The sequence below is a fragment of the Blennius ocellaris genome (assembly GCF_963422515.1).
Source record: "Blennius ocellaris genome assembly, chromosome: 13".
Classification (NCBI taxonomy): Eukaryota; Metazoa; Chordata; class Actinopteri; order Blenniiformes; family Blenniidae; genus Blennius; species Blennius ocellaris.
In genome coordinates, this window is record NC_137662.1 from 6672962 (window position 1) to 6700764 (window position 27803).

The window sequence follows — 27803 nt, forward strand, 5'->3', positions numbered from 1 at the left end:
AAGCCTGAGTCGTCACAATAGGCACCTAGTAAAATTTTTAGGAGGCACTTCTCAAATGGCTTTTGAACCTCGAGCATTGAACTATTTATGTGATGTCCATTTTCAATATTTGCGTGTGTGTATATGTGCATGCTTTGGCATTTTGGCTTTTTGTTTGTCGAGCTCTTGTGTTCCTTTCATATGGTATAAAATAAATCTCACACACACAAACATATGGTGAACTGGGCATAAAAGACCCAATTAACTGAAAACCTTCTCCTCAAGGATCAGATAAAACGCTCACAGTGGCTCCAGAAAACATCGATCAAATCTCAAAAATGGTGCACTTGAAACGAATGAAAAAGTTGACTTTGTCTGAGCACCATCTGTGCGGGTTTCGAGAACATTTCAAACAGTGGGTGGCATATTAAACATTTTTTTACTGCTCCCAAATATGTAGTGTCTTTGAAATATTTCCTGTTTCATTTTACTGATTCAGAAACTGCAAAAGTAAAGAAAAAGAATCTTCTTGCGAAAAAAAATATTTTTCCTAGAAGCAGATCTAACTCCATATTCACCGGAGTATCGCATTTTACATGTAGTTAAGAGAAAAATGTGATCCTCTGCTTTAACCAACAACATTGTTCTTTTATTTTGTGCTGAGCTTTGTGAGATCGCCAGATACCTAAAGCACCGTTTACACGACAACATTTTCAAGTGAAAATGGAAAACTTTTGTTGCATGTTTGTGTCTGTTTCCATGACAATGGTGCTCAGAGCCATTGAAAATAGAACTTTTTGAAAATGGTCCAACTCCCGTCTCTGTGGAAACGGAGGAAACACAACTTTTTCCTTCAGGGCCTAAAACACCAAATTATAAATGTGGAGTTTCCTTGAGTTGTAACCATCTCCAATGCCTAATCTGCATTATGATGCTTTAACAGTGGTTGTTTTACTAATTTCACTACTTTGACTAATATGTTTTTCTGTTTTTTATTCTCCTGTTAAGCACCTTGAGCCATTGTTTGATTTTAACGTGTGCTACACAAATATTATTATTATTATTATTATTATTATTATTATTATCCTCTTGTTTCCACCTCCTGCACCGAGCCAATACAGACTGTAGTGTGTAATCAACCATCAGAGACACAACTCCCATCAACTCATCAACTAATGATTAAAATTACATGTCAGCACATAATTTTCAACACGTATTAAATTAGCAATGAGATTCATGAATATGCACTGATTACACACTCTTTGGTTGCTTCAGTTTAATCTTTTTCTATCTCGTTTGATTATTTTATTTGACATTTATTTAAAGACTTTTCAATAGTTTAATTATTAGCATTTAATACTAGTTACGAGTACATTTTGTGTGTACCTGTGACTCTATTGTCACATTTGGGAAATTACAATATTACTTTTTGTTTTGCATCTCTTTTTACACCTTGTTTTAGTCGCATCTCTCTCCAGGGTATCATTTCTTATTAATTTGTTGCCCTCATATATATTTCGCTCCCAAAAGTTAGTCACACTCTAAATCCAACATCTGCACCTTTTTTTTTCTCAAGAAGAAACAGTCTAGCATTTCTCCTTAAAGATCAAACAGCCTCACGTTAATGCTCACACGTCGGTGTATAATATCTCATATACTATATCTCAGTGGATGTGAGGTTCTTGAATAAAGAAGGTATCAAACAGTAAATGGGGAAAGGAAAAAAAATCTAATATGTTTTATCTTCAAAAGGATAAGTGACAGCTGGAATTATGTCTGATTATGTAAATAACATCTCCTCAAGGGGTAAATGTAGTAAGAGAGATGAAGAAAGTGATTAGAGCATCGTGGATAGTTAACATCAGGAATGAAGGGGAAGAACTGCTCGAGATTTATGGGCCAGGACTCTGCAGCAAAGTGTAAAGGGGGCCTGCGAGAGAGCTTTTATGGCTTCAAACTTCAAGCACACGTCTACTTCATCTCATATTTGGCGCAGACTGTGGGAGGATTATGTGAGACTTAATTGGAATCACGCGGAGCCATAATTGAAGAACGATGACTTGTGCATCATCGGCCTGTTAAGTAAGTCATTTACCTTTATCTGGTTGAAAAGCAGATTTCTCCAGACATGGTTTAGGCGCAGCGGGCGGCCATATAGCTCCTCTATCACACCAAAATAAGTTGAGTTAAGATGCCGGCAGCACTACTAATAATCTGCTAATTCTCCTCAGTGTCACATATTTGAAAATGTTCCCTCCTAAAGTCCTGTCAAAGCTCGATTTAATTACCTATAATTTGCAATGTGATGTTGAGTCTCTTATTAGTTTCATCTTTTGCGCGCACAGACACACACGCACACACACACATATGTACTCAAATAGATGTACTCAGTTTGGGCAAGTCTTTCATCTCTGTGTGAGATACACAAAGACATATAACTTGGCACCCCAAAGTTTCACGAAATAGGCGCTGCAGTAAACTCGAGTTTAGTAAACACTGCCTCAACTTCAGAGGGAGGCAGCGTTACGAGGATTTGTTGATGCCACTGACATTAGCCTCATTGAAAGGACATTTGTGGAAAGGCGGGTGACAAGTCTTAAAGCAGTTTTGTTGGGTGGGGGAAGAAGAGGGGTGGATTAAAAATAGGTTAGGCTTGGAAAAAAAAAACCAAAACCCCTCAAAAAAACAAAACAACCCTGCTTCTACCTTCGCCACGCGTGAAAGACTTGCACGGTGTCAGCAGAGCACCGAGTCACCGCTGCAAAACTTATTTAACATTAGATTTTGTGGGAATATGACTGAATGTGACAGCCTGAGGGCGGGGGGTAGTGCCTCCTTTCAAATGTTCAAGTGTGCGTGTGTGTGCGTGTGTGTGTGTGGGGGGGGGGGGGGGGGGGGGGGTGTCGCCATGCATTGTTTACTCTGAGCAACAGCTGAGATATTCCTTATCAGTTCAGTTCAGGGTGTCGTGGTTTTTAAGATCGACTCTTTTATCAGCTCACCGAGGGAAAGAGCGGAACAGGCCCACAAATGCACACTGCTCTTTTCAATGTTTTTTTTTATCTCTTATCTTCCAGCTTATCACCTTGATTCTCTGTGCTGCTGGAGACATTCAGATCAGAGGGAGCTGATATTGTGTGATGCACAGCGACAAATGAAGTTTTCCTTTTCCCCCAGAACAGAGACTCTTAAGTGCTGCTCTTCCTCATGCAGATGGCCACATTCAATGAAACCTTCCAGCAGCAGCAACACTTCCCACATCTGCATTATTCATATGCATGTCACCTTGTCATATGCACAAATTTGTAAATAACCATGTATATTTTATGGCCTTTTGTGCAGAAAGCCTCAATAATTTAACATTTTTCCACACGCAATAAAAGAGTGGACGAAGGCTAAATTCACATCAGGTGTTTGTGCGATGTGCAGCTCAATATAAAGTAACACAAGTGTGTTGTTGTGCACATTGTTATTAACAGACCTATGAGAGCTTTGTGTTTTTTTTCCCTTTAAAGGCGCACCTCCTGCTGAGCGGCAGCAGAAGGTTTAATGCTAAATAAAAGCAGTGTTCTGAAGGTGCACCATTAATGGTGAGGAACAAGACGAAGAAAAACAGCCTCTTTGCTGGAGCGAAAGAGCCTGATGCGCTGTCGTCGGCTTTTCTGCTGAGTGAGGGGGAATTAAAGGTGCCGTGTGCTCTGACCTGACAATGCTTTTTAACTCCGGTGCAATCGGGAGGAAGCTGAGAGGGGAGAAAAGAAGATATCAGCATTAACAATGACATTATTTAATATCAATCTGTTTTCCTGTTTTTATAAGTTCTGGTTTGGACTGAACTGACTCATCCTGAGAGTCATCTGTGGAAATCACACCGGGGACAACACATAATGCTCTCTGGGTTGTGTCAGGGAACTTTTACGAGTATGAGCACTCTGTGCAGTATCGGACCCGATAAGAGATTGTTCTCATATAAACAGAGTATCACGTCAGCAAATCCCACGTTCATCATTGATCACCTGTGAAGTGTGTGCAGGGTGGAAGTGCAAGTTATTTGCATGGGCATGTGATGAAGCACACTTTATTCAGGACACAAGTAGATCAGGCCCATAATTGTCAAGTTGAAAGCACTGCATGGACCAATTTGGAAAACTACTGTCTGTGAACACGTCATCCCACGGTGCTCAATGTTGAAACCCAACAATGCATTGAAAAGAATAAAATGTAAATAAATAAAACATATAACCCTTCTAAAAACCATAATCCATGAGGGTGACGCGGTGCATTAATGCAGTTGGCATGTGTTGCAAATCTGTGCGGACTCCATTAATTCTGAACCATATTTGGAGGTTTTGAAGCAACATATGCTGACATCCAGGAGACATATGTTGCAGGAAAGTCCTTGTTTATTTCACTTCAACCACGTTTTGCATGTATTACATCAGCACGGCTTCCCAGTAAAAGAATCCAGGTGCTCATGAGCTGTTCGCTGTCCACACCCATCAACCACTGAACACATTACAAATCAGGAAGATGAACTCAAAACTCAAGTCATATTAGGAGAGATTGAAAGCAAAAATAAATCCCAGTGTCTCATTTTGGTTTTATTCAAATTAGTTAAGAAGTATGTTACATTTAAGTTCCAAAAGCGTTTCAGGATTTCTGCATTTATGATGCACAATATTTGGGTTCCATACCCACATAATAAAGTTTTTTCTCAATAGATAGATACAACTAAAGAGCATCAGATTCTACTGAAACAACTATTTATGAATTGCAGTAATGGAGAACACAGATAATTCAGATATACCAGTCAAATAATTTGACACAGTTTCTCATTCAGTAGTTTTTGTATATTTCATATCACACATTACACTACAGATTAATAGTGAAGCAATGGAGCTTGAAAAAAAACCTCATATGGCAATATGTAGTAAACAAAAATTATTTTTTTTTGATACATTAGATTCAACAAGCTTTTACGCAGCAAAAGAAGGATTCATGTCTAATTTTGTCCATTGCTTTTAAGAAGTCATATTCGATATAAAGCTCTCAGTAATGTCCTGCTGTTTTCTCAGCGAGTTTGCCTTTGTTAGTCACGTTCATCCTGCCCATATCATCACAACACTTAAAAATTATTAATTGGTCATTAAAAAAAATACACATTTTTGAATGAATAAATATAAACCTATGAATAAACCTTTCGTGACGTACATCAATTAAATGCTGACACACCCAGGGTTCGAATTACAACGTGGCTTTCGGGGAGCCCTATTTTCCGATCAGACTTCTCAAGTTTGTAGAATAGGTATGCCGCATGTTTTTAGAGCTCCCCCTAAATTTTTCAAATTAGGCTTTCAGGGGAGCTCAGGTCCCTTTCAGGGGAGCCCAGCTCCCCTTAGCTCCCCCGTAATTCGTACTCTGGACACACCTATTCACCTATTCAAACGTTAAAACAAAAGTAATGCGACTTCATCTGTGCTGACTCCCCTTGGATCTCTGCTGTATGACAAGAGCCAATCAATCTGGAAACTTCTGAGGAAATTTGGGAAATATTGTCAGATGTAAACACTGATCACACTCGCTTGAGCCGTCCTCATGAGAAAAGATGTTGACTGGTACTGTATGTGTATGTATTGCACATTCGATTTTCCCATAGTTAAATAATTTTTGATAGTTATTGTTATTTATTGTGCTAAGCCCCCTCCCTACCACCCCCCCAAAAAACTATGCTTGCTGTCGATTTTACTCCAGCTCTGTTTGTTCTCGCTGTTATTTTTTGCTATTCATGGCATACACTTATGCTGCACACGCGAACGAGATTTGCCAGCGCAGCAGAGGGCCGAGGCAGTGAGATTCAGCTTAACAACTTAAGAGCACGCTACAAGCTGGAAGTGTAACGGAATCTCGGCTTGGCCAATTAAAAGTGTTTGGGAGCTTCGGCGGGAACTTGCTCACTCAGCAGATGGAGATCTGTGATGCATTCTCAAACAGCCGTGTCCTACCAGTCAACTCATTAAAGAAGCGTTTCCACATAAATACCAGCGAGGATAAACACGGCTGTGAAAGCGAATCCTCTCACCGCGTCTATTATTTTAAAGGGAGGGTAAATTATATACAGCCGCGATGCAAATTAAATGACTGCAACTGGAAGCGGCATCTGCCGGGTGAACCTGTGAGCCAGGCACTCGTTCCGTTAATGCCACAGGGGTACATCCTCTCTGCCGCTAACGCTAACCATTAACATTATCATGCCTTGCAGAGCTCTAATAGCTGTTTTCGAATACTTCTTTAGCTCCCTGAATTAGCCACAGTGACCTTTGAAGCTTTCCCACGAGCCATCTGTGGCCTCTCCCCGTTCCTTTAATGTCGCTTGCTCTCGCCATCCGTCACTCATTTGTTAGTACCAGCGAGGAGGGATCAAGGCGCCAGGGCCAATGTGGCTGCAGATGCTTCACCCCCTCCCCAACATTTATTGTCTAATTTGCTTTGTTGTTAGCTGTAAGGCCAATGGTTCGGATTTGGCCTGTAGTTTATCAAAGGGTTTGTGTGTGTGTGTGTGTGTGTGTGTGTGTGTGTGTGTGTGTGTGTGTGTGTGTGTGTGTGTGTGTGTGTGTGTGTGTGTGTGTGTGAGTTGGTGATTGGTAATGATCAGTTCGAAATGATGCACGGCCTTTTGACAGGTGGCGGCTGGTGTGGGCCTAATCTTTGCTTGCAGTCAACATCAGTGCTGCAGGAGGGAGGATGTTTTGTCCTTTGAGGGGCCACACCAGCACTGGTAGTTTGTGTGATTTTGCTTGTGTGTGTATGTGCTTCTTTTGCAACGGATGGAGGGGAAAAGAACTGTCATGGGAGGCTCTTCCTTTAATCACAGGAAACCTCTTTCAGGATTTCCTTCTGACGGCTGCTTTGAGGCGTCCTGCATGCTCTGAGTCGAACGCCTCTGGCAGGAGGTCAGCATATCACCGAGCCCACACACACACACACACACACACACACACACACACACACACACACACACACACACACACACACACACACACACACACACACACACACACACACACACACACACACACACACACACACACACACACACACACAAACACACACACAATGCTTTTACTTCTAAATATTACACATTTCCACTTTGGAGCAGCTTCCCTTTCACTGCTTAAACAGTACCTGTGTGTTGCTGCTTCTTTGAAGTAACTTTTTTTTAACCTTGCTGTTTTACTCGGATGCTCACAAGCATAACAAACGAAATCTTTGTGATCATTCCGGTCTTTTTTAAGCTCATCATTTTCAGTCATTAACAAATATGAGCATATCTAAACATTTATAAACCATAGCAAACCCGTACACATTGGCAAAATTCTGAACACAATTCTGTTTGTGTGCATTTACAATGACTATAATGGAAAAATATTAACCTGACCTGGAGCATTTCTGCAAAATATCCCCTTTCAAATAGGTAAATTAGAAGACCTGCAACAGAGTTGATAAGCAGGGACTCACCGCTTGTTGTCTCCATCACTCATATCAGACATCACATCACACACTCCCGTCTCTGTTTTTGCCTTGCCCAAGTGTCCTTGGGCAAGGCACTGAACCCCGAACTGCGTGGATGAATGTAGAGTGAGTGGTTGGTGGTAGTTGGAGGGGCTGATGGCGCAGTTTGACAGCCTCACTTCCCTCAGCCTGTGGCTGTGGCTACATCTGTGGTTTACCACCATCGAGTATGGAGTGAATGAATGGTGCAATGTAAAGTGTCTTTGAGTGTCCTGAAAAGTGCAGTATAAAACCTATGCATTGTTCTTATTATTATTATTACAGTAATACTGACACTTAAATTGGACTCAACAACAATTCATCATCGATATACAACACAGTTATATTCATGTCTCTACATCGTGATGTGGTGTAAAGAATTTGTTCCAATGTACAAATGTTATTCAGTGATTAGATCAAATTCAACCCTGTGGTGACATGCTACCATCCAAGCTTTTTTGGAACATGTGCATTAATGTCCAACTGAAATGTCATTGTTCTCAATATGGAGACATTTCTTAGAATTTATTTTCCAGAAAATAACATTTATCCTGATGAATCAAAGGAGACTTGATATAGGAAGCATGTCAACAGGATGTTTCTGTAAGTGTGAGCGCAAAAGCCAGCTCATAGACTAGATCCACGTAGGTGTCGCCAACTGCTTTGGTAATTGTGTTGACTGGAACTGCGTGTGCAACCCCGGCACAGCATGGACCAATCTGAACTGGCTGAGAAAACTGTGAACATAACGCAAGTAGGAGGAATACATTATCAGCAGGTGGAACGGGAGTGCACTGAAACAACCTCTCAAATCAGCTCATCTCTTGACCTCCGCAGCGTAAATGTAAAAATGCTTTCAGAGACCAGAGATCATCTGTGGATGTTATTCCCATGAGGACATTTACTGTATATCACACCTGATATGTTGGTCTGTGTGATCCCCGCGTCATTCACGTCATCAGGCATATTCTAAAAAAAAAACAAGCAACAGTATACATAAGTATATGTAAATGTCTGTACACCATTATAAGCACAACAGATGTTGTGTCAAATATAAGGTCCTTGGGTCAAATCCAGCTTGCAAGAGTCTCTAATCCAGACAAACCACCAAGGAAAGTGTAAAAGTGTCAAAGAAAACATTGATTTCTTTTTAAACATAATTTGACACAACACACTGCTGAGACCCGAGCTGAGATATCGGCCACAAGGCCATGAAAGAAAGCTGCCTTGTTGCCATCAAACTAGCTTCCTTGCCATGCTGTCAGGGTAAGTTTGTAAAAACATGCATAATGCAACAGGAGAAGTTTAGGCGAAATTCTTTGGACATTTCATTGTAATTTACATCAGAAGGTTTCATTAAAATTGGCTTCATGCTGAGACTTCAGACATTTTCTGTAATACTGCAAAAAATGAGACAGTTTACCCCGTGTACTCCACCACAAGGAAAAACTGTAAATTGTGAAGGTTATTATGGCACTATTTTACTCGAGATAAATGTGGCCACTTAACTAAGTTGTGTTTGACACCCCTGCTCTGAAGTGTAGGTGATTGTGAGCGCCTGTTTGTTTGTCTATGTTCTGTAATGGACTGGTGATCTGTTCAGGATGTAAACTGCCTTTGCTCATACTCAGCTGGGACCAACTTCAGCACCCACCATGCTAAATTGGATATATAGCGGTGTAATGATATATTTGCATTATAAGCAGTGCGGTTGATTAACTAGCATAGTGATTCAATAATATCATTGCTCACAGTCTGGAAGTCGTTGATTGTGTTTGTATATATTTAGGAAGGGGGCATAATCTTTTGTTTATTTACACATATTCAAATATTGGATTTTAATAACAACACAAATGGTATGCATATTGTCATATGATAACATATGCAATGGAATACAAATGAAACTATTCATACTTAAGTGACAACTGGGGAGCTTTGTTGTATTTCCTAAGATTAGGGCCATTGTGACTTTTTTATAATTTCCCCAAATATATGGTGTAGTTCCAACAAAATTACAAATATTAATAAACACAAGAATTAGTTGAAAAATGTAATTTACACATTATAAAAAATAGATCTTGTAAAAACGTTGTCTAGAATGTAGAACATTGGAAAACCGCTTATTGCTTTTGTGTTTGTTAGTGAGAATGAGCATGTCCATATTGTTTTGATGAATGAGAGATGGGGCTTCGAGGAGAGAAGGTTACATTAATCTATTACAAAGCAAAACAGGCAGAGTTCTTAGTGAATCAACATGATTCAAAAACATACTACTTATCCTGTAGTGGAAAGAGGGAACACAAAAATTCTAACTTGTGTGCAGATAATGCCTTTGGAGCAGGTTTATGTAATAAAATACAAACTTTGTGTCCTTGTGGAGAAGGAGATTGATAAAGGTCTCTGCAGTGTTTTTCCTACTTTGGTGCTGCACAAAAGAAAGGAGGTTCAGCTGGAGGTGGCAGAAGTGAAGATTCTGTGATGTTCATTGATAGTGAGAAGATAAAGAATAAGGCCGCATTAACACAACAATGTTACAAGTGAAAACGCATCGTTTTTGCCTTTTCGTTTCAGAAATGTTTTGCATTTACGTGTCACAAACATTGATATTTACAAATATTGAAAACTACGCAGTTCTCGTTTTGGGCCACTAGTGGGTGCTGCTGGGTTGTTTTTGAAATGAAACCACACACGCACACACACACACACACACACACACACACACACACACACACACACACACACACACACACACACACACACACACACACACACACACACACACACACACACACACGTTAAATTACTACGTTGACTGTCCACAATGAAAACTACCCGGTCTTAGGAGAATATGGATTGGGAGTTATGACACTCTGGAGGCAAACATTGTCATTGTCCATGTTGTTTTCGGCCGTTTACGTTGTGCTGGAGCCTGATTGTTATCGATAACTTCAACTTTGGGAGTCGTTTTCAAAAAGTTGCATTTTCAGTGGCTCTGAGCAATGGAAACGGACTCCCAACGCAATGAAAGTATTCAGTTTTTGCTTGACATCGTTGTATAAACAGGCCCAGATTTCACAGTACCTACTGTAGATGTTGGATGAAACATTCGAAATCCAAAAGTGTCCATTCATGGTCAATGTTAGACACAGTGGGATGGATTTGCTTACATTTTTTTAAAGAGGCAAATTACTTTGGTATGCAAGTTCTTTCAAAATTCACAGCAGTGTCCTAGGACAAAAAGAACTATTTAGGTGTTGACGGAAACTCAAAATGCAACTTGCAATTTGAAGTCGTTGCCCCATAAACGGGTCCTCGATATTATTGAGCAGTTCAGAGTTGGAGCTTGAGAGAGCAGGATGAGATACTTCAGACACTGGGAGACAAAGTGGATATATATTGGGCAACGACTGTACCTCTACAGTCTTTAGTTTAGAAAATTTGTGGATGTAAAGATGAAGGACATGAACAGTCGAGGAGGCAGGGGAGGTGGATTATGTTTTCCTCAGTTGAGTCATGGTCAAAAGCTTAAGGAGGCTCATAAAACATCAGTCTTACCATCGTGACTGTTGCAGCAGGAGATGGCAAAGAGAAAATCTACTGTCATTACTAATCCGGCAGCGTCTGTGCTGCATCATGATGTGTACGAGAACAACTAATCACATCGGAAAAGGCCAATGACAGAAAGTAACAGCCCCCTTAGGCATTGCAAATGCATACAAATTCTCACATATATTACTTTTAATATACCCACATCAAATGAGAATAGATGTGACACGTTGCAATAAATTGTATTCGCCAGGAAAACATTTAGCCAATGATACTATATGTGAAAAATAGAACGTTATGGTGAGACACAGCAGGGAAAAACAGCCCTAAATGCTCATTTGGATGTTTATATGACAATAGTCTCGCTAATGTTCTTTGTAAATTTCCCCTAAACTCATCAAATATTTGCATGCATAAAATGTTGTATAAACCAGGCCATAAATGATATATGAATCTTCAAATATTGAGTCGGATCTCAACTTGATCCTGCCTGTGTAAATAGACATCAGTCCACCGCTAAAGCATTCAGTATTACCTAACTGTTATTGAAGTGCTAAACAATCTTTAATTTGACATATTTGGGCCCTTTTCACAAGTTTCGATTTTTTTTTTCTTTTTCTTTTCAGGAATCTGTGCTTCCACTTCAATTACATTCAGTAAATTGTCCAGGTTTATTGCTGGATATGTTCTGAAGGTTGTTGCCGAGCTCTTTTGACCATATATCATTCAAAGCTTGATTCATTGTACATTTTAATCCAGAAAAAAATCTTTGATGGTTGTTGACAGCACTTCTTCACTTCAACCTTGACAAATCTAAACTATTGATTAGTTCTCATGTAGTGTTGATAACGCATAAATGCAAATCGTACAGTTAATTTTTCCGAAATGTCAGCATGATGGTGTAGTTACTAGCAGGGTCACAAAACAAAAAAAGACTGGGTATTTCATCTGATATTTTTCAAGACATTTTGTATTTTGCGTTATTTCATCGCCTGTGTGGGTTTTCCTTAGCTACTTTACTAACTTAAATACTAAGTTAAATTCCCTACAGGCATTAGACGAGTGTTATTTATTCTAAATTCGACCACATTTCAAGTGAAAAACACAAAGTTTTTGCGTTTTCTTTTCAAAACTGTTTTGCGCTTATGTAACAACATTCTGAGACTAAAGTTTGTTTCTGGCGCCAGAGAGCACCTGTCCTACATGTTCTGGTGTTTTCCCTTCTTCAACACTCCTGAATCTAATGATCACTTCTTCACCAAGCTCTTAGCAAACGCAATCTGGTGTGCCAGGTGTGTGAGACACTTATACCAAGCAGGCCAGGTGCTCCCCAGGACCCCTGCAAGAAAAAGGCAGAAGCACTGAAACAAATGTAGTTTTCATGTTGGACCACAAGTAGGTACTGTTGCTAGTTTTTGTAAGGAATCCATACACAGGCAGGGGACAATATGCTATTAGCATTAATAATGGCAAGTACATGGACATTGGTATAGAGAGACGACCAAGTTGCGTTGTTATTAAGGTGACTGTGAACTATAAAACTACCGAGTCTCAGGAGAATATGGATTGAGAGTCGTTGCACTCGGGAGGCAAACGTTGTTATTGTCCATCAACTGGCATGTGTGCAAAATAACCATTTACTACAACCTGTGGTGCGTTGTTGCAGCGTTTCAGAAAAGTTATGTTTTCCCTTGTTTCCGCCATGTTAATGGAGTTTCAAAAAGTTCTACCTTAGGAGCCATTTTCAATAGTTGTATTTTCAGTGACAAACACCCATAACACAATGAACGTTTTACATTTTTACTTGAGAACATTGTCAAGTGAACCTGGCTAGCTGTTTTGTAGGTTCCTTTTTTTAGGGTGAGGGTTATTTTGCTGCCTTTACAAAATAATCTCTGAATTGGAATTACACAGACTTCAGTATAAGCAATCAGCTGAATCCTGTTTGGTGCCTTTAATCCATTGTGAACTGCCTCCTCAGTAATGGTGACTGGAGCTGTCCTGAATAACTGCAGTCGATTTGAAATCTGTCTGCTGTAACTGATTTAGGGCGGCTGATGTCGGACCGACACTCCAAATGGCCCTTTTATTTTGAGCACATCGTCTGTGAAGGCAGCGTTTCTCTCCTCAGCTTTTTCTTGAATCCGTTCCTGCCAGATAATCACTTGATAATCACTCAGCGCAGGAACACCTTCGCTCGCGGATGTGCTGACGGAGAAAAGGCATTGTGCGAGCCAAGTCGGACTCCATATGGTTCTGCTTTATGACACTGATCTGAGTGGAAAATGATGATTCTCATAAAAGTTATAGCTCTGACAGCTGAGGCAACAAAAAAGGAGCTTTTATGCTTAACAGCTGAGGACAAATGACTTGTTTGAATAATGAAAAAAAAAGTCAGAGCCATTAGCTTGGCCTGTGCTTTTAATAGCCCCGTCTGCCACCTTCCCTCTTCATCAGTTAAAGACTGCGAATAAAAGGTAATTGATCTTATTGTTTCATGGATACAGTGAGAGGGAAACTGTGCTCTTTTTCTTCAGAGGTAAGGAGTTTGGCCATGACGTTGACTTTATCGTGACCACAAGAGAGCCGGGAAAGGAGGAGCGTCTACTCACCAACATCATCCAAATATTCAAACAACAAGTAAGGATTTTGTTTGTTCACTTTCCCTCTTTTGACATGAAAGAAAGTGTTATGGCTGTTGAAACACCCGATTTATGTAATTACCAGACATTTCACGTCATCAAAAAGCTGCAGAATTTGCATGTGCTTAATTTATTGGCATGCGTTTGCCCTCGCAGCAGTGTTGAGCACGGTGCAATCACTGCTCTGAAGATAAGCCATGGCAGTGCAATGACACGATAAACTGAACATCAGCTTACTAAGTAGCACCTAACCATGTGTCACACAACCACAAATTGCAGCCAATGGGAATGACTACAGGACTTTGTATCACCACAACTAGAAGCGAGGTAGCTATCAGATTACATGACCAGATGAAACTGCTAAAGGAATGAGAAAACATCCGTCACTGGTTGTTCCATTGTTGTTCAAAAGTTGCCTGACGAGTGACTCTGAGCACCATTGTGCAAACGCACACCCAAAATGTAATAAAGGTTTGGTCGTTCATTTGAAATCATTGCAGTATAAACAGGTCCACGTTCAGAGTTCACAGCAGTACTTACTGTATATTTTGGGTGAAACCTTCGAAATCCCAAAGTATCCATTCATCATCAGTTTGACACAGTAGGACGGATTTCTTAAAGAATCAATTTACTTCAGTTTGTCATCTTTTCAATAGTCCCAGTGGCGTCCTTGGAAACAGGCAGCTGGCTTTTAAGTTTCTGTATTTTCTTTCATAAATCTTCAAAAGACATGTGACTTGATTCAGATAGTTTAGTTGCCTGCAGTGGAAGGAGGTGAGTGGATAACAGGTAAGTGAATATAGTCAAAGAAAAATAGCAGAATTTAACCAGTGACATTATAAACCTTTAGCAGGGTTGTTATGGACCATAGATAACCCTTTAAGGAAAAAAAACAAAACAATCTTTAATGGGTAAAAGAGGAGAGGTGTCTGAGAAAAGAAGATAATATAAACAGGATAAATGCGGAAAAGAAACCGACTGTGGCTGATTAAAGCAGTGAATGTAAGAACAGTCAAAAACTGTGTGAGAGCGACGAAGCAGAGACAGACAATGTTAATGGATGCGTATGTTTACAAAGACACAACGGTTTAATTATAGCCTGCACTCCAATGACAATTATTTGTTGTTAATATCAACGACACAAGTGCCTAATTTAAACACAGTGGATAAAACACTTTAACTAATTACATCAAACTCTTGATCACTAATATGCAAATCAAAGCTCTGTGGTGATGATATACAGTGTACAGTACGATGTGAGTGAGTGAGTGAGTGAGTGAGTGAGTGAGTGAGTGAGTGAGTGAGTGAGTGAGTGAGTGAGTGAGTGAGTGAGTGAGTGAGTGAGGATGGAAAATGCTTGTTGAACTCAGACTGTCAGGATTTGTTGTTCTGTTTTCTCAGATTTACTTTACAGATACATTCTTTTATTGCATCTTTGGAACTAAACCAATGATTGTGTTTGAATTTAACATCTGAAGGTGATTGATCAAATAATGATATAAGCAACATTTCATTGAAATGTGAAAATATTTCACATACCACAGCAGAGTTGAGCACTTCTGGTCCTTGTGGGCCATATTTCTAGAATTATTCTTAAAATGGCTTTCTGCTCCAACACACATGAATGGACCCAATGTGTCATTGGAGAAACACTTATATCTATGATGTATTTTCATTTGCACATAATTATACAAAAATTAATCACTTTAACCATCCATCTGTCCTTCCACCCACCCACCCATCCATCCATCCATCCATCCATCCATCCATCCCTCCATCCCTCCATCCCTCCATACATACATACATACATACATACATACATACATACATACATACATACATACATACATACATACACAGCTTGTATTGGGACAAACTATAACAACTGATAAATCAATTCATTTCCCTTCTTGGACCATTCTCTATCAGTCCTATGTGTATAGCCTTTGCATGAAACAACAGACTTAAGGTAATTTGTTGGAAAACATTTTTTTTAAATAATTTAAATAATAAACACAGATAAAAGTGAGCCATTCACCAAAGCAAACAATCCAGCTCTGAACCGTAATTGTCAAGAGCAAAGGTGTCTACAAAAGACTTTAATATAAAAGTGCCACTGCTATTTCACTACCTTTCAAAATATGGTAGAAAATGATGCACAGTGGATTACTGCCTTTTGTTCAGTGCATGGGTAATGAAATCTATTATTATTCTTTTTGCCCAAAGGCAAAGTCTTTGTTGTCTTGTGTGTCTTTCATTATGATCAATGGCTTGAACGTAGTTGTGTAAAGAAAAAAAAAGATTGGCGTTGCTTCGGCAATGTGTTTAATTTTCTTTGAGAGTTTCATAATGTCTTCGATAGATATTCTTTTTTATGTGCTTGGCCCTATTGTCTATGAAGGAACTAGCAGATACCAAAAACAAAACATAACAAAAAACAAACAAACCCAACAATATACCACTGCTTCTTCTTTTAGTGTCCCAGTTCACACACAAGTGAGGCTGCTATGTCAGTTTAACCTTACGTCTTTGATCCATTGAACTACGCTGTTTGATTCTCCTTACTAGACATTTTTTTTCATATTGTCAAAACATTGTCAACACACATTTCTAAGTTGTGTTTGTGGTTTGGCGGCTTCAGAAGTCTGTGTGGGCTGAATCGAGTGTTAGTGCTGATGCTTTGTGTTTTCAGGGACAAGTAGTACCAGACGAAGGAGAAATTTCATACTAAGAAGACAAACTGAAGAAATAACACATCAATATGTCTGCCTTCAGATCAGCTTCACCTTGAAAAAAAAAAAGTCCTTTTAAAAGTAGATACTTTTCTGCTGAGCATGATGTCGCATTCTATAGCATCCATTTGATCTGCAATGGATGCTACACAAAACACATTACAGGTTGTCTCAATTACACAGAAATGACATAGAAATGTATGGTACATCATGTTCGGTAAAGAGAGAGCTCACAGAGGGGTGGAAGGACTTTTTTTTTTTCTTTTTGTCAACCCTATCTTCTCCCTGAGATAAGTACACAGTGAGCGAGGGTCACGGGAGGAGATAAGTGCTCGCTGAAGAACAGGATCACGCCGTCCAGCCGAGCCACCGGCTTCTTTTTGTCATTGCTGGGTTTAAAAATAAATCCCTCCACCTGCCGTCCCCCTTCCATCCACACCTCCGCATGCCCGTGCTCCTTCAGAGGTCCAGCGCGATGATAATTACCTCCTACTTACTGCATGTCATTGTGGGGAGATCTTGCCACTCAGAAAAAGGAGAACAGGAAGGGGGAAGCAGGTGAAAAGCAGGAGAGTATGTGCAAATGTGCGGGGACAAGGAGTCAGGACGGATGCGAGACAGTGATTTAGGCCAAGCGGGGCAGGTGTTAAAAGGATTTCGCAATCGAGAGAATGGGACAGCACAGTACGACCGGAAGCTTTTCTTCTCATTTTGGGGGGTAGAGAAAGGGGCCGGTCCATTGGGACAGTGATTAAGTGGAGGTAGCAGAGGTTGACTCTAAGTCGTGTAACCTTGTCATCTGCAATCGGGCCCCCGGGGGCCGACGTGTCTTCACTCAGGCCTAATATCACAGGCAGCCCCTGCACCCCTCGGCCCTCGCATCATCCATCCAAGCACCCCTCTTCAGCCTGCAGGGAGTTAAAAATACATCTATCTCCAAACGTCCTTGTAAAAAGGGGTTCATCATTTTTTTTCTCTCTCTCTCTCCTCCCTCTACTGCTGATATTCTGAAAGCATAACTTGGGGGCAGAAGCAAGGTCAGCCACCAGCTTCGGTGGCAGACGGATGAGATCCAGCTTGGCCCTGGTAATAGCAACTGAGAGACATAGAGAGCCGCATTTCATCCCACGTCCATCTATCATCTCTGTCTCTAAATACTGTAGAAGTGCTGCTTTCTGAAGGCTGAGCTCTGTATGGATCGCTGTCATTACAATGCCATTCAGCACAGACTTTATTGTTCCGCATTTAGTCTGAGTCAACATGGTTAGGGAATCAGAGGGGTTTCTTTTTTCCTTCAGATGAATAAGTGATTCAGACAGGGCTGGTTTATATAGCTGAGGGCTAATTCCCCAATCTCTCGCAGTTAGTCACTTTGAAATCTGCAAAAAAAAAAAAAAGAAAGAAAAATGAAGCCACAATGGCTATTCTGACTGACACCAACAGGACATGCATGCAGATGCACAAAAAAGTGCTTTAATTTCAGCAATCAGTCTCTTTAATTCCAGCGGAACTGTGTGTCAAAGTCAAAGCTTCAGTTCAAATGGCCCGGGCCAACACAAGTTAATCTGCAACTTTAAGGTCGGAGCTTCAAGTCACATTGTGTGAACCAGACAGAATGCTAGATGAGATCAGAGCGGCTGCTGCACCCCGACAACTTATCCACTTGATGCAGGTGGCTGCTGCGACCACCTGTCAAAAGACACTAAGTAAACAAATCAGGTAGAAAGAAAAGACAAGGCATTTATGCAGTATCTCAATTTTAAAAAGGGGAATGCTCACTTCATTACTTTTTCCCCCCCAGCACTCAGAGGTGAAGCTTTGGGGGGAAAGATTATCTTCCCGCTGTCCTCCTCTGTAATTCTCTCTGTAAACAGTTCTGCTAGAATGAGCTTACTCTCAGATGCTCGCTGACACTACCTGCTGCGTGGGAGATGATTAGAGAGCGCTATTGGGCTAAACAGCCCCCGGCGACACTGAGACGAGGGAACTTCACGACACCCTGTTTTCATGGTGGATTTGTGAGCGTATGTGTGTCAGTCTGACAGAGAGAGCCACGCCGAGCTGCAGCGTATCAAATGCGCGTGGGCAGGAGGGTCGCAAACCTCATCCGGCGAAGGGCATCCGCTTCCAGGTACTTAATGATCTGTGCAACTGTCACCATAACTCATTAATACTTTTCTCGTAAGGCATCACTTTGATTTAAGACTGTAGGAAATCCACTTCCAGAAGGAGATGAAACATTTTCTGGAATGGGAAGTGACCTACATTCACAGCCTTGTGTATCAGAGGAGCCGCGGACCTCCTCCCAGAACTTGTCTCAGCCGTGGCTCAGGGGGATTTTAATTTCAGATTAGTCTGTATTTAAGTGCTTTTATACTGTCATTCTGGCCTCATTATCTAAGTAGGAACTGTCACTGCCCAGAGCTAAGATATAAGTGAGCGTGAAAGGAACTTTAAGAATCCAAATTTCTGCCTCCTATTGGAAGGTGAACCTTTCTTTATCTGTAATTGCGGCGTACAGTCCAGGGGTTCAGCAGCAAGTGACATCAAGAATTTTTGCCTGCAGTTGCACAATAACTGAGTCCACTCCTGTAGATAATTGGAGGAGGAACACTGAGAAAGGAGCGTCACAGTTCTTTGAAATCTTCTGCTTCAGTTTTTTTCCCCCAGCTCCAACACCTTTGATTGGCTCTTGAATCCACGATAAGCCTGACAAATGTGACTTTTTTTTGTCAACCACTGACTGAGTTGTGTACGGCGCGGTTGTACATTTCTGTGGTTACTCATCAGTGAAAATATAGCCTGTGCTTCATTCAGTGAAAAGTCCCTTTTCTTCATCCCTAGGTTCACTGACAATTGGCATACTATTAATTGGCACATAATTGTTAATAATAACATCACAAAGTGGATGAATATCTAAAATAATACAAAGATCAATCAGACAAACATTGATCTCCTTTCAGACAGGTTTGCATTGCTTTAAATGCCTCACAAATGATCGATCAGGTAAGTCACAGCAAGTGACAAAAAAAACAAAAAAAAACGTTTTTTTAATGTAATCTGTCTTTCAAAGATTGTGCCAGTGATTTGGGAATTTGAAATTGGCTGTAAGTGATTGTGGATGAAATTCCACATTTTTGGTGGATGAACTTTAGAGTCAAAGATCAAGGCAACTCTGAGCATTGTTGAATATAATCCAACACAGTGAGGACAGGCCTCACTGTGTTGGATTTCCCACTAATGTTTTCTTCAGTGGACTCTGGGAAATGCTGTCCTGGTCTGATTACTGGTCCTGTTCGATGGCTGACCAGGGCTGTTTAGGGGCAGCTATTGGGGGAGTCCTGACAAGGTGTTTAATGCTTTGTGATTAACCTCAGTCATCAGCTGGACGAGCAGAGTGTCTGCTCACTGCACTCACTTCCCCAATTATCGCTCTTTAAGGAGAGCGAAGCAGATTTATGGCCAGTGAGAGGAGAGCAGTATCCCAACAATTACGCCGGGCACTGGAATTAAATTGACAATTTGTAATCTTAATCGTCTTAACACTCCAGCATCCAGGGAGAGGCATAATCAGCCGGGGCAAGGCCCCGAGGAAATCAATTCATGGACTATCGGTCTTTCCCTCCGTCCTCTCTCTGTAGATCTGTCTTTCTTTCTCCTCCCTGCTATCTCCTCATCCACCTATGTCACACTTTCTCGTACGGGTCCAGCACCATATTCTCTAACTCTCTTGCGCTCACTCCATTTCGCTCAGCTCCACTCTTGTGGCTTTGTTTCTCATCAGTGACCCGCTCACTGTCTCTCTCTTCAACACGCTGACATCTTACTCGGCAGAGATTTCCATTATCTAAGGAGTGCAGCCATTTACCAGCGAATGGGCTCCAGCCATCAACTACAGCTGACTGAAGGCTCGTTTCTCTGTTGGATCTTACTCTGCTATCCCATTTTCTTACACCACTCCAGGCTCAAATCGGATTGATGACACATGTTCACACAGAGTTTTTTTTTCTCTTTGCAGGCACACAACTCCTGTCTACTACTACTCTGTTCTAATGTCAAATTTTCAAAGCTTTTATTTTAACCAGCTGCAACTTTAAAAAAAAAAATCATGTTTCTGCTTGTATTTATTGTACAAGTTATACCACGTTTTCATTTAACAACTCAAAAACAGCTCGTTTTATCGCAGTACTGCTCACACCGTGGAACTTTTTGAAAATGCCCCAACGCTCTGCGGAAACGGAGGAAATGCCACTTTTCCAAAATGCTGCTTCTGCACACCACGGCCAGAGTAAATAGTTCTACATGTGGGCGAGTAGATGGACAATAACAACAATGGTGGCCTGAGCATGTGCAGAAGAACCATCTCCAGGGACAGAGACCATTGGAGCGTTTTCAAAAAGTTGCGCTCTCAACAGTTCTGAGTGCCATTGTCACATTAACACACTTTAACACTCTTTTGGGATCAAAAGCAAAAGGTTTTTACAGTTTTCACTTGAAAAGGTCATTGAATAGGGCCTTAAATACGTTCATAAACTGTATCCTAAAACTGGCTTTAATGGTTTTATACAGTACCCTTTTTCCTACATTGCAAAAAAAAAATAAAAAATGAATGGGAGCAATGGGTTTTTAATGTAAACTAAAGAGAAGACACTTTAAGGTAGAACTTAAAAGCAACGTCAACAATAAAAATTCTGGTTAATCTTCTACAATCCCATGACCATAAGTAACGTGATAACTGTCAATGACTGCACATTGTTTTCTTACATGGTCACATGTCAACAGTTGCTAAACTCCCTACCCCCCCAAAACAAAACTTTGCCATTGTTTCTGAAAAGAAATTACACACATAGAAAAAGTGTGCTTTCTCCAGCCGACAAGTCACTTCAGAAAATGCCACCCTTTCACTCACTTTTAAGACGCCAAAAATCCAGCCTCGTCTGAAGAAATATAACCTTGACTGGAGCACTTCCAACACCTTCAGGCTTGGAGGTAAGCTGTCTTTTATCTCCAAAGATTTTGAAGATTCAACTTTCAAAGCAAGTCGCAGCGCTCGTGGCGGAGGGTAATATTCGGTAAGAGTTGCAGTGACGGTTTGTGACGCAACCAACTGACTGAACCTACCTGGATTGAGACATTATAGGGACTTACATGTTGGTCACGATTGAACCCACCGACGTTTCCAAACAAGGGGGCGGGCCGTGCAGGAATACACAGGACTGGTGGTTGTTGGAGCTTCAGAGAAAAGCAATCACTGTCCATGGAAATCTAATCAGTTTTGTTACAGATGAGCAAGATTGAATGTCATCAGACTTTAGGTAGCTTTTCTGTATTGAGCAGAGAACTTTGAATTCCTGGAGACAACACTTTAAGTCCACTAGCAAATGACATCACGGTAACATTTACAAAAGACAAATTGAGATACTGAGACATTTCTGCCAATACCCTGCACTTGCATCAATGAAAACTTCCTTTACTCACTGTTGCAAGTTTGACATGACAAGAAACCCTTTGGCCCAGCGACAGAATCAGGTAACTGGTCTTGATTAGCAGAATTGTGCTGTAAGTGTTTAATTTGTCAAATTAAGTTTCAATGATGCTCCGCAAAGTGAATTTCAAAGTTAAGGTGAAGAAAAAAAAAAATCTGATGAACTTGCTTTTGGATTACATTTTAAGTATTTTCAAATGAAGCCACTCTGAAGATTTTGCTCATTTCTTTTTCATAGAGCTCCCTAATTATTACTGTAAGTCCAGGCCAGCCATGGAAGATGACCAGCTTTTGTCTGTCGGGGCCTCTGGGTCTTGAAAAAAAAAAATGCCTGGCTGCACTCCTTTAACTAACTTGTCAAGAAAATGCTTTAATCACGATTCTTTCTGAAAAAAGACATTCTATCATTTTAGAAATATTTTTCATTGTCTGGAGGCACTGCAGTAGTTTCTTTCTTTTTTCTTTTTTTATGAGTCACTTTTTTCTCTTGCACTTCCCTCTAATGTAACACTAAAGCAACCTTCACTGACTGCTGCTGTACCTTCAATGTGCTATATTTACAGCAATATATGACAAGCTGATGGTCTTCTTGAACATGTCTGACACAAAGTGTTCATTGTGGTTTATCTCAAGACTTTTTCAGACATGAAGTTCTTGTGAATATTTGGACAGAGTTGATGTATTTTATAACACCAACATTAAATCAATTGATCCATTCATTCACATTCTATACATATTATCTCGAGGTCAGAGTTATGGGCCTGAAGCCTATAGCCACACCATTACAGAGTGAACAGAGAGCAACAAAATCATAATAATGTCCAATAACCAGAAGAGCTGTTTTGGTGACTTTCCACCAAATCAATTTTAACTGGCGCAGAAACACGTTTAACTTTTTATGAAACTGAGATGAACACAGCTTATAAAGTGTCATATATAGTTTTAGATCTTATGTTCCTTTTTATGAAGCTGCAATTACAGTTCATGATGGTAAACATTACATTTCTAGCTGTTTTTGTAACTTATTTTCACCCTTTTTCCCCCATCATTGTTCGGACAATATTGACATTTTAGTTGCTATGGACTGTTTTTTTACAAAGTGTTTTTTGCTCCCACTTTTTTGTTGCTATTTTAAGCTTCTTTTTAATTTAAGATATTCTTGTCATTATAGTTTAGATTTTTTTTTTTTTTTAATTTCTTGTGGATTTAGTGGTTTTTCTCCATTTTACTAGTGTGATTCTTTTTAAAGCTCTTTTCAGCAAAGAAGTATAAGTCCATTGGAGAAATACTGTGTGTAAATAAGATACAAAATGTTTAATTTGGTATAATTTTCTGAAAGCTTTAGGAAGCCACTACAGTGGAGACAAAAAGCCACATGTGGCTCCAGAGCCGCAGTTTGCAGACCCTTGGTCTACGTAGGTTAATACCTAACAAGTATGTCATTAATTGCAGCAGAAATCTGGACCATCCAATGTAAACTGGCAATGACAAAACAGCTTCTCAAACAAAACGAACAGTCACACGACATTTATAACAACATGTAAACAGAAGCATACATTATCCACTCATATGGTTCTGTATTCATTGCTGTGCATCGAAGCTTCTATTTACACGACGTTTCAAGTGAAAAATGCATCATTTTTCTGTTTTTGTTTCAGGAAAATTTCGCGTTTATGTGGCAACATGCTTACATGTAAATGAACATCGTTTTCAACAGTGAAAAAGCTGAGAATTATGTCATTTTGATGTTTGGCCACTAGTGGGTGCTGTTGGCTGTTTTTGTAATGAAACCACACACTCATGCACAGTGCACAATACCCAATAACAGTGGGAGTGATTCCGAGTGTCTCTCAACTATAGAAACGTCAAGTCTGAGGAGGACATGGACTGAGAATTATTTCACTCTGGATTATTGTTCATCCTCTGGCGCTAGTGCTGGATAACATTTTCAAAACGTTTTTTGTTTTACAAAACACCATGAAAATTTTCCATTTTCACTTGAAAACGTTGTAAAAACTGATCCTCAGACTTCTATTTGTGCCCTATTTTTTATTCTCACCAGGGTCTTCTTCTGTACTGTGAACACAACGCCTCCACCTTTGATAAGTTGGAGTTCCCCTGTCACCAGTTTGAAGCCATGGACCGCTTCGCGAAGTGCTTCTTGATTCTGCGGCTGGAAGGCAGCCAGGTGGAGGGGGGTCTTCACAGCGCTGAGGGGGACGACCGGGGCTGGAGGGCCGTTCGTGTGGACTTAGTGTCGCCACCTATGGATCGTTTTGCCTTTGCTCTCCTCGGCTGGACTGGCTCCAGGGTAGGAATGATTCCAGACACCGAGGACTTATACCCAGATATTCTTTCTACAAATAGGATTGGTTATAGTATTATTATTTCCAGGCTGTGTCATAAAATGGACAAGAACAGAAAATCAGAGTGGAATTTAGATTAGATTTCACCACACACAGACTGTATTTCAAAGAAATGGCATGCTGTAACAATTTAGACAACCTAAGCATAATGAACAGAAGATATTCTGATATACAAAAATCCTTCTTGCTATTAATATTAAAATAATCTTGAGACCTCCAGGAAGATGCATTTATACAATGCCTTCAGGCTTGGTTATTTCCTCTCAATGCAAGAAAACTGACAGGCTAAATAGATATTTGATACCAGAATATTGATCGATTCTTTCTTTCACAGCAGTTTGAAAGAGACCTGAGGAGGTTTGCTCGAGCAGAGCGGCAGATGCTTCTGGACAACCACACTTTGTATGATAAAAATAAGGTATGGTTTCACATGCAGCAACATTTTGTTTAATCATATACTTACTTTGTGAGCTCATAATTAAAAGAGGAAAAAAAAAAGCATTCTGACAAGGGCACGGCAACGTTAGTTCAACTCCGTGGTCAAGAGTTTCTCTTCACAAATTAAATGGGTTTTAATGAAATGCTGCAGACTTTTATACATCTGAAAATAATCAGTTGATGAATGACAAATGACTCAGAATGTGGTGAGAATTCTCCAGGTGATTCATCATGCTGGCAGTCTAAAGCTGCAAAATGTATATTATTAGTGTCAAAAACCTATCTGCTGGAGACTTGAAAGGAACGTTGGTGTTCTCTTGTAGAGGTCGTTCACTTTGGTCAACGTCAATCCACGCTGGAGCTGCAAAGCACCCGAGCCTTTATGTTTTCACTGAGGATTAGTCAAATGAGAGGAGAAAGGCACTGATGTGTTTCGTTTCTTTTACAAATTTAATTTGACAATTTCTTTAGATGAACGGAGTTCTGCTGTCAGTGTGGATTTACAACAGTCGTTGCAAAGCGACGATGTGTCACTTTGTTTTGGGAAGGGAACGTCTTTTGGGACTCGGGCAGCTAAATCAAGTGAGTCGTCGCACTGAATCATCAAGCAGAGTCTTTCAAAGTGGCCAGCGAGCGGTTTTGGTGCTTGTGAGTGACCTGTGGATGTTTGCAAGCCAAGCAAAGATTCCCAACTTGAAGTCAGTCCCAACTGACATCAATATGACAACGCCTCACTCATTCACACACACACACAAGCTAATTCACAGTCAACAGTTAAACTCTTCACATGCTCTTAGACACTCAAAGGAAATACTCAAACACACACAAAATGCTGGACACCCCCCCATTCTCTAGACGAGATAGAATGCGCACGGTCCATGGTTTGGAGATTCTTTCACATGAATGACAATGACAGAAGTTCGACAGACTGTAAATTACGTTCTAACAAAATATCAAGAGGAGCACCAGCAACTTCATCACTAATGACATTTGGACCAGCAGAGTTGACCTGATGCCACTCAGTTTGACTGCTCAGTGGATCCAGGAGGATTTAGCTGTGCTCCCTGTTACATGCTAAAGGGTTTCAGGGCTCACACACCAGCGATCCTACATGACTACAGTAAAACTGATACAATTATCAACAGCAAGCTAGAGCATGTGGAGGCATACAGCGAGCTAAGCCTGTAGTACACAGAGGGCAATGTGTAGACAGACACTATGCACTGCCATATGCGCACTATAGACGCAGTGGTATACTGGAGGTGCAGGTAGTGTCAACACAAAAGCTGAATGTTACAACATTGTCAGTTTTATTTATCTATTTTTTTTAAATATACAGCTTTTATAAATAGTTTCATTTGGAGTTATTGCTCAAGATATTTACAATTCTGTACTTAAAATTGAAAGGAGTCAGCAATTCTGACCAGCCCTGCACCTTTGTTGGCCTCGTTTGGCATAGAGCAAATCACAGCGGACTCTGCTGTCCTCTCCTATTTAAAGCTGCTCACAGGGCTCTCAATAGCAGAGCGGTTTGAGTCATAACAAAAATCAGAGACAGAGGTGAGGATTTAGAAAACTGGCATCAGGCTAGTGTGATGGTGCAAAACAAAATATTTTTCCTTAAAATTTACTGCTATTGGAAACTCTAACATATGCAATGAAATGTTATCTGTAGATGTAGTAGTACATTATGAGACCAAAGCCAGAGAGAGAATTCACTGGTGGTTACATCAAAATGCCACCAAATCAGTATCTGACACAACATTTCCGCTGTTAAAACTTTCCCTTCGAGGATATATTTTAAGATTCAGGTTCAGAATCGTTGTTGGTAATTTTCTGATCCTCAGAGGTTTTCTGAAAGGAATGATTGGCTTTGGTGCGTCTGACTGCCAAAGCAAGAAGAACGTATCTGACGTTATCGGCTGCAATGTGTGTTTCCTCTTCGAGTGAGCAAAAAGTTGATACTGGAGCAAGATTTTAATTATAGTTAAGTACTTAGTGGGGGTTTGCGAACATGTTGTAGATGCAGATATTTCAGAAAGCACAGAATAACTGTGTTGGGGAGTGTTGGGTTAATTTATATGTTTTCTTATTAAATAAAACACATTTTGCCTTCAAAAGTGGCATAAAAGTGCAGCAAGAAAGACTATTTACCAAATAGCTTCTGCAATTTAACAACCAATTAACTCTTTTCCTACCCCGGTGCAAGATCCAATTAGGTTTTGTTTTAGAACACCTCATGGCCTTGTTGGAATTTTGTAATTAATTGGTTCCGGCTAGGATAAGACGGCAGATAGATGTGTTTCGTAAGATTTTCACCCTCTCACGTGGTCGTGTTAATTGCATGGGCTGCCATAATGAGGAACCTTTGACAAGAGCCTGCCATTTTGGTACAAAAGGTGTTTTTATCCCTGTGAAGAAGTCATTTTCCACGTGTTGAGATCAGCCTTGACAGATTAAGTGACAAGTAACAGGTTCTTTACAAGTTTAGGAACACTTAGGAAAGTGACAACAAAGTAAGTACTTAATTACAGTTAACAATTTAGTATTTGAAACTTGATAAGTTATTGAGGATAAAAAGAAACTCGTTACTTTGGAGAGTAACTCCTCTGTTATGTTTGCCTCTCTCTGTTTGGCCTGTTTTCACAATATGCAGATACTCACTCATTAAGTACATGGTTGGAGGAAGATGATCTAAAACATAGTTATGATTATAAAATAAATAAATGAGAAAGAGAAAGAGAAGAGAAAGCTATATTAATTAAGACTTCCAAACTATCATGGGCTCTGTGAATACAGGCTAATATGTCTGTATCAATCTGAATTTAGGACAGAAACAGGCCTTGTATTCTTATATTAAGGGTGTATTTTCGGCTCTGAGAGTTTTGCAAAGCAACAGTACAAGTGAACATGTAGAACGGGATTGTTAGCTGGACTAAAACCAGCAGAATGAGGACACTTGAGAATACTGACTGTATGTAAAACTGCTTGTAGCCAGGAAACATCTTAGAATTTGGCAAAGTTGCACGGTTAAAATGTGCATCACTTATTCCAAAAATATTAACAG

At 40.2% G+C, this 27803-nt stretch overlaps 1 protein-coding gene across 1 annotated transcript in view; it reads left to right on the forward strand.

Moving 5' to 3' along the window:
• Window positions 1–27803, forward strand: part of dntt (deoxynucleotidyltransferase, terminal) — a gene marked incomplete at both ends in the record, with an annotated part of 107681 nt that overhangs the window by 43812 nt on the left and 36066 nt on the right. Inside the window, 3 exons of the mRNA XM_080507387.1 lie at window positions 13611–13713; window positions 23995–24243; window positions 24633–24716. Coding sequence (XP_080363513.1) covers window positions 13611–13713; window positions 23995–24243; window positions 24633–24716 — 436 coding nt within the window. The remainder of the gene's footprint in view (window positions 1–13610; window positions 13714–23994; window positions 24244–24632; window positions 24717–27803) is intronic.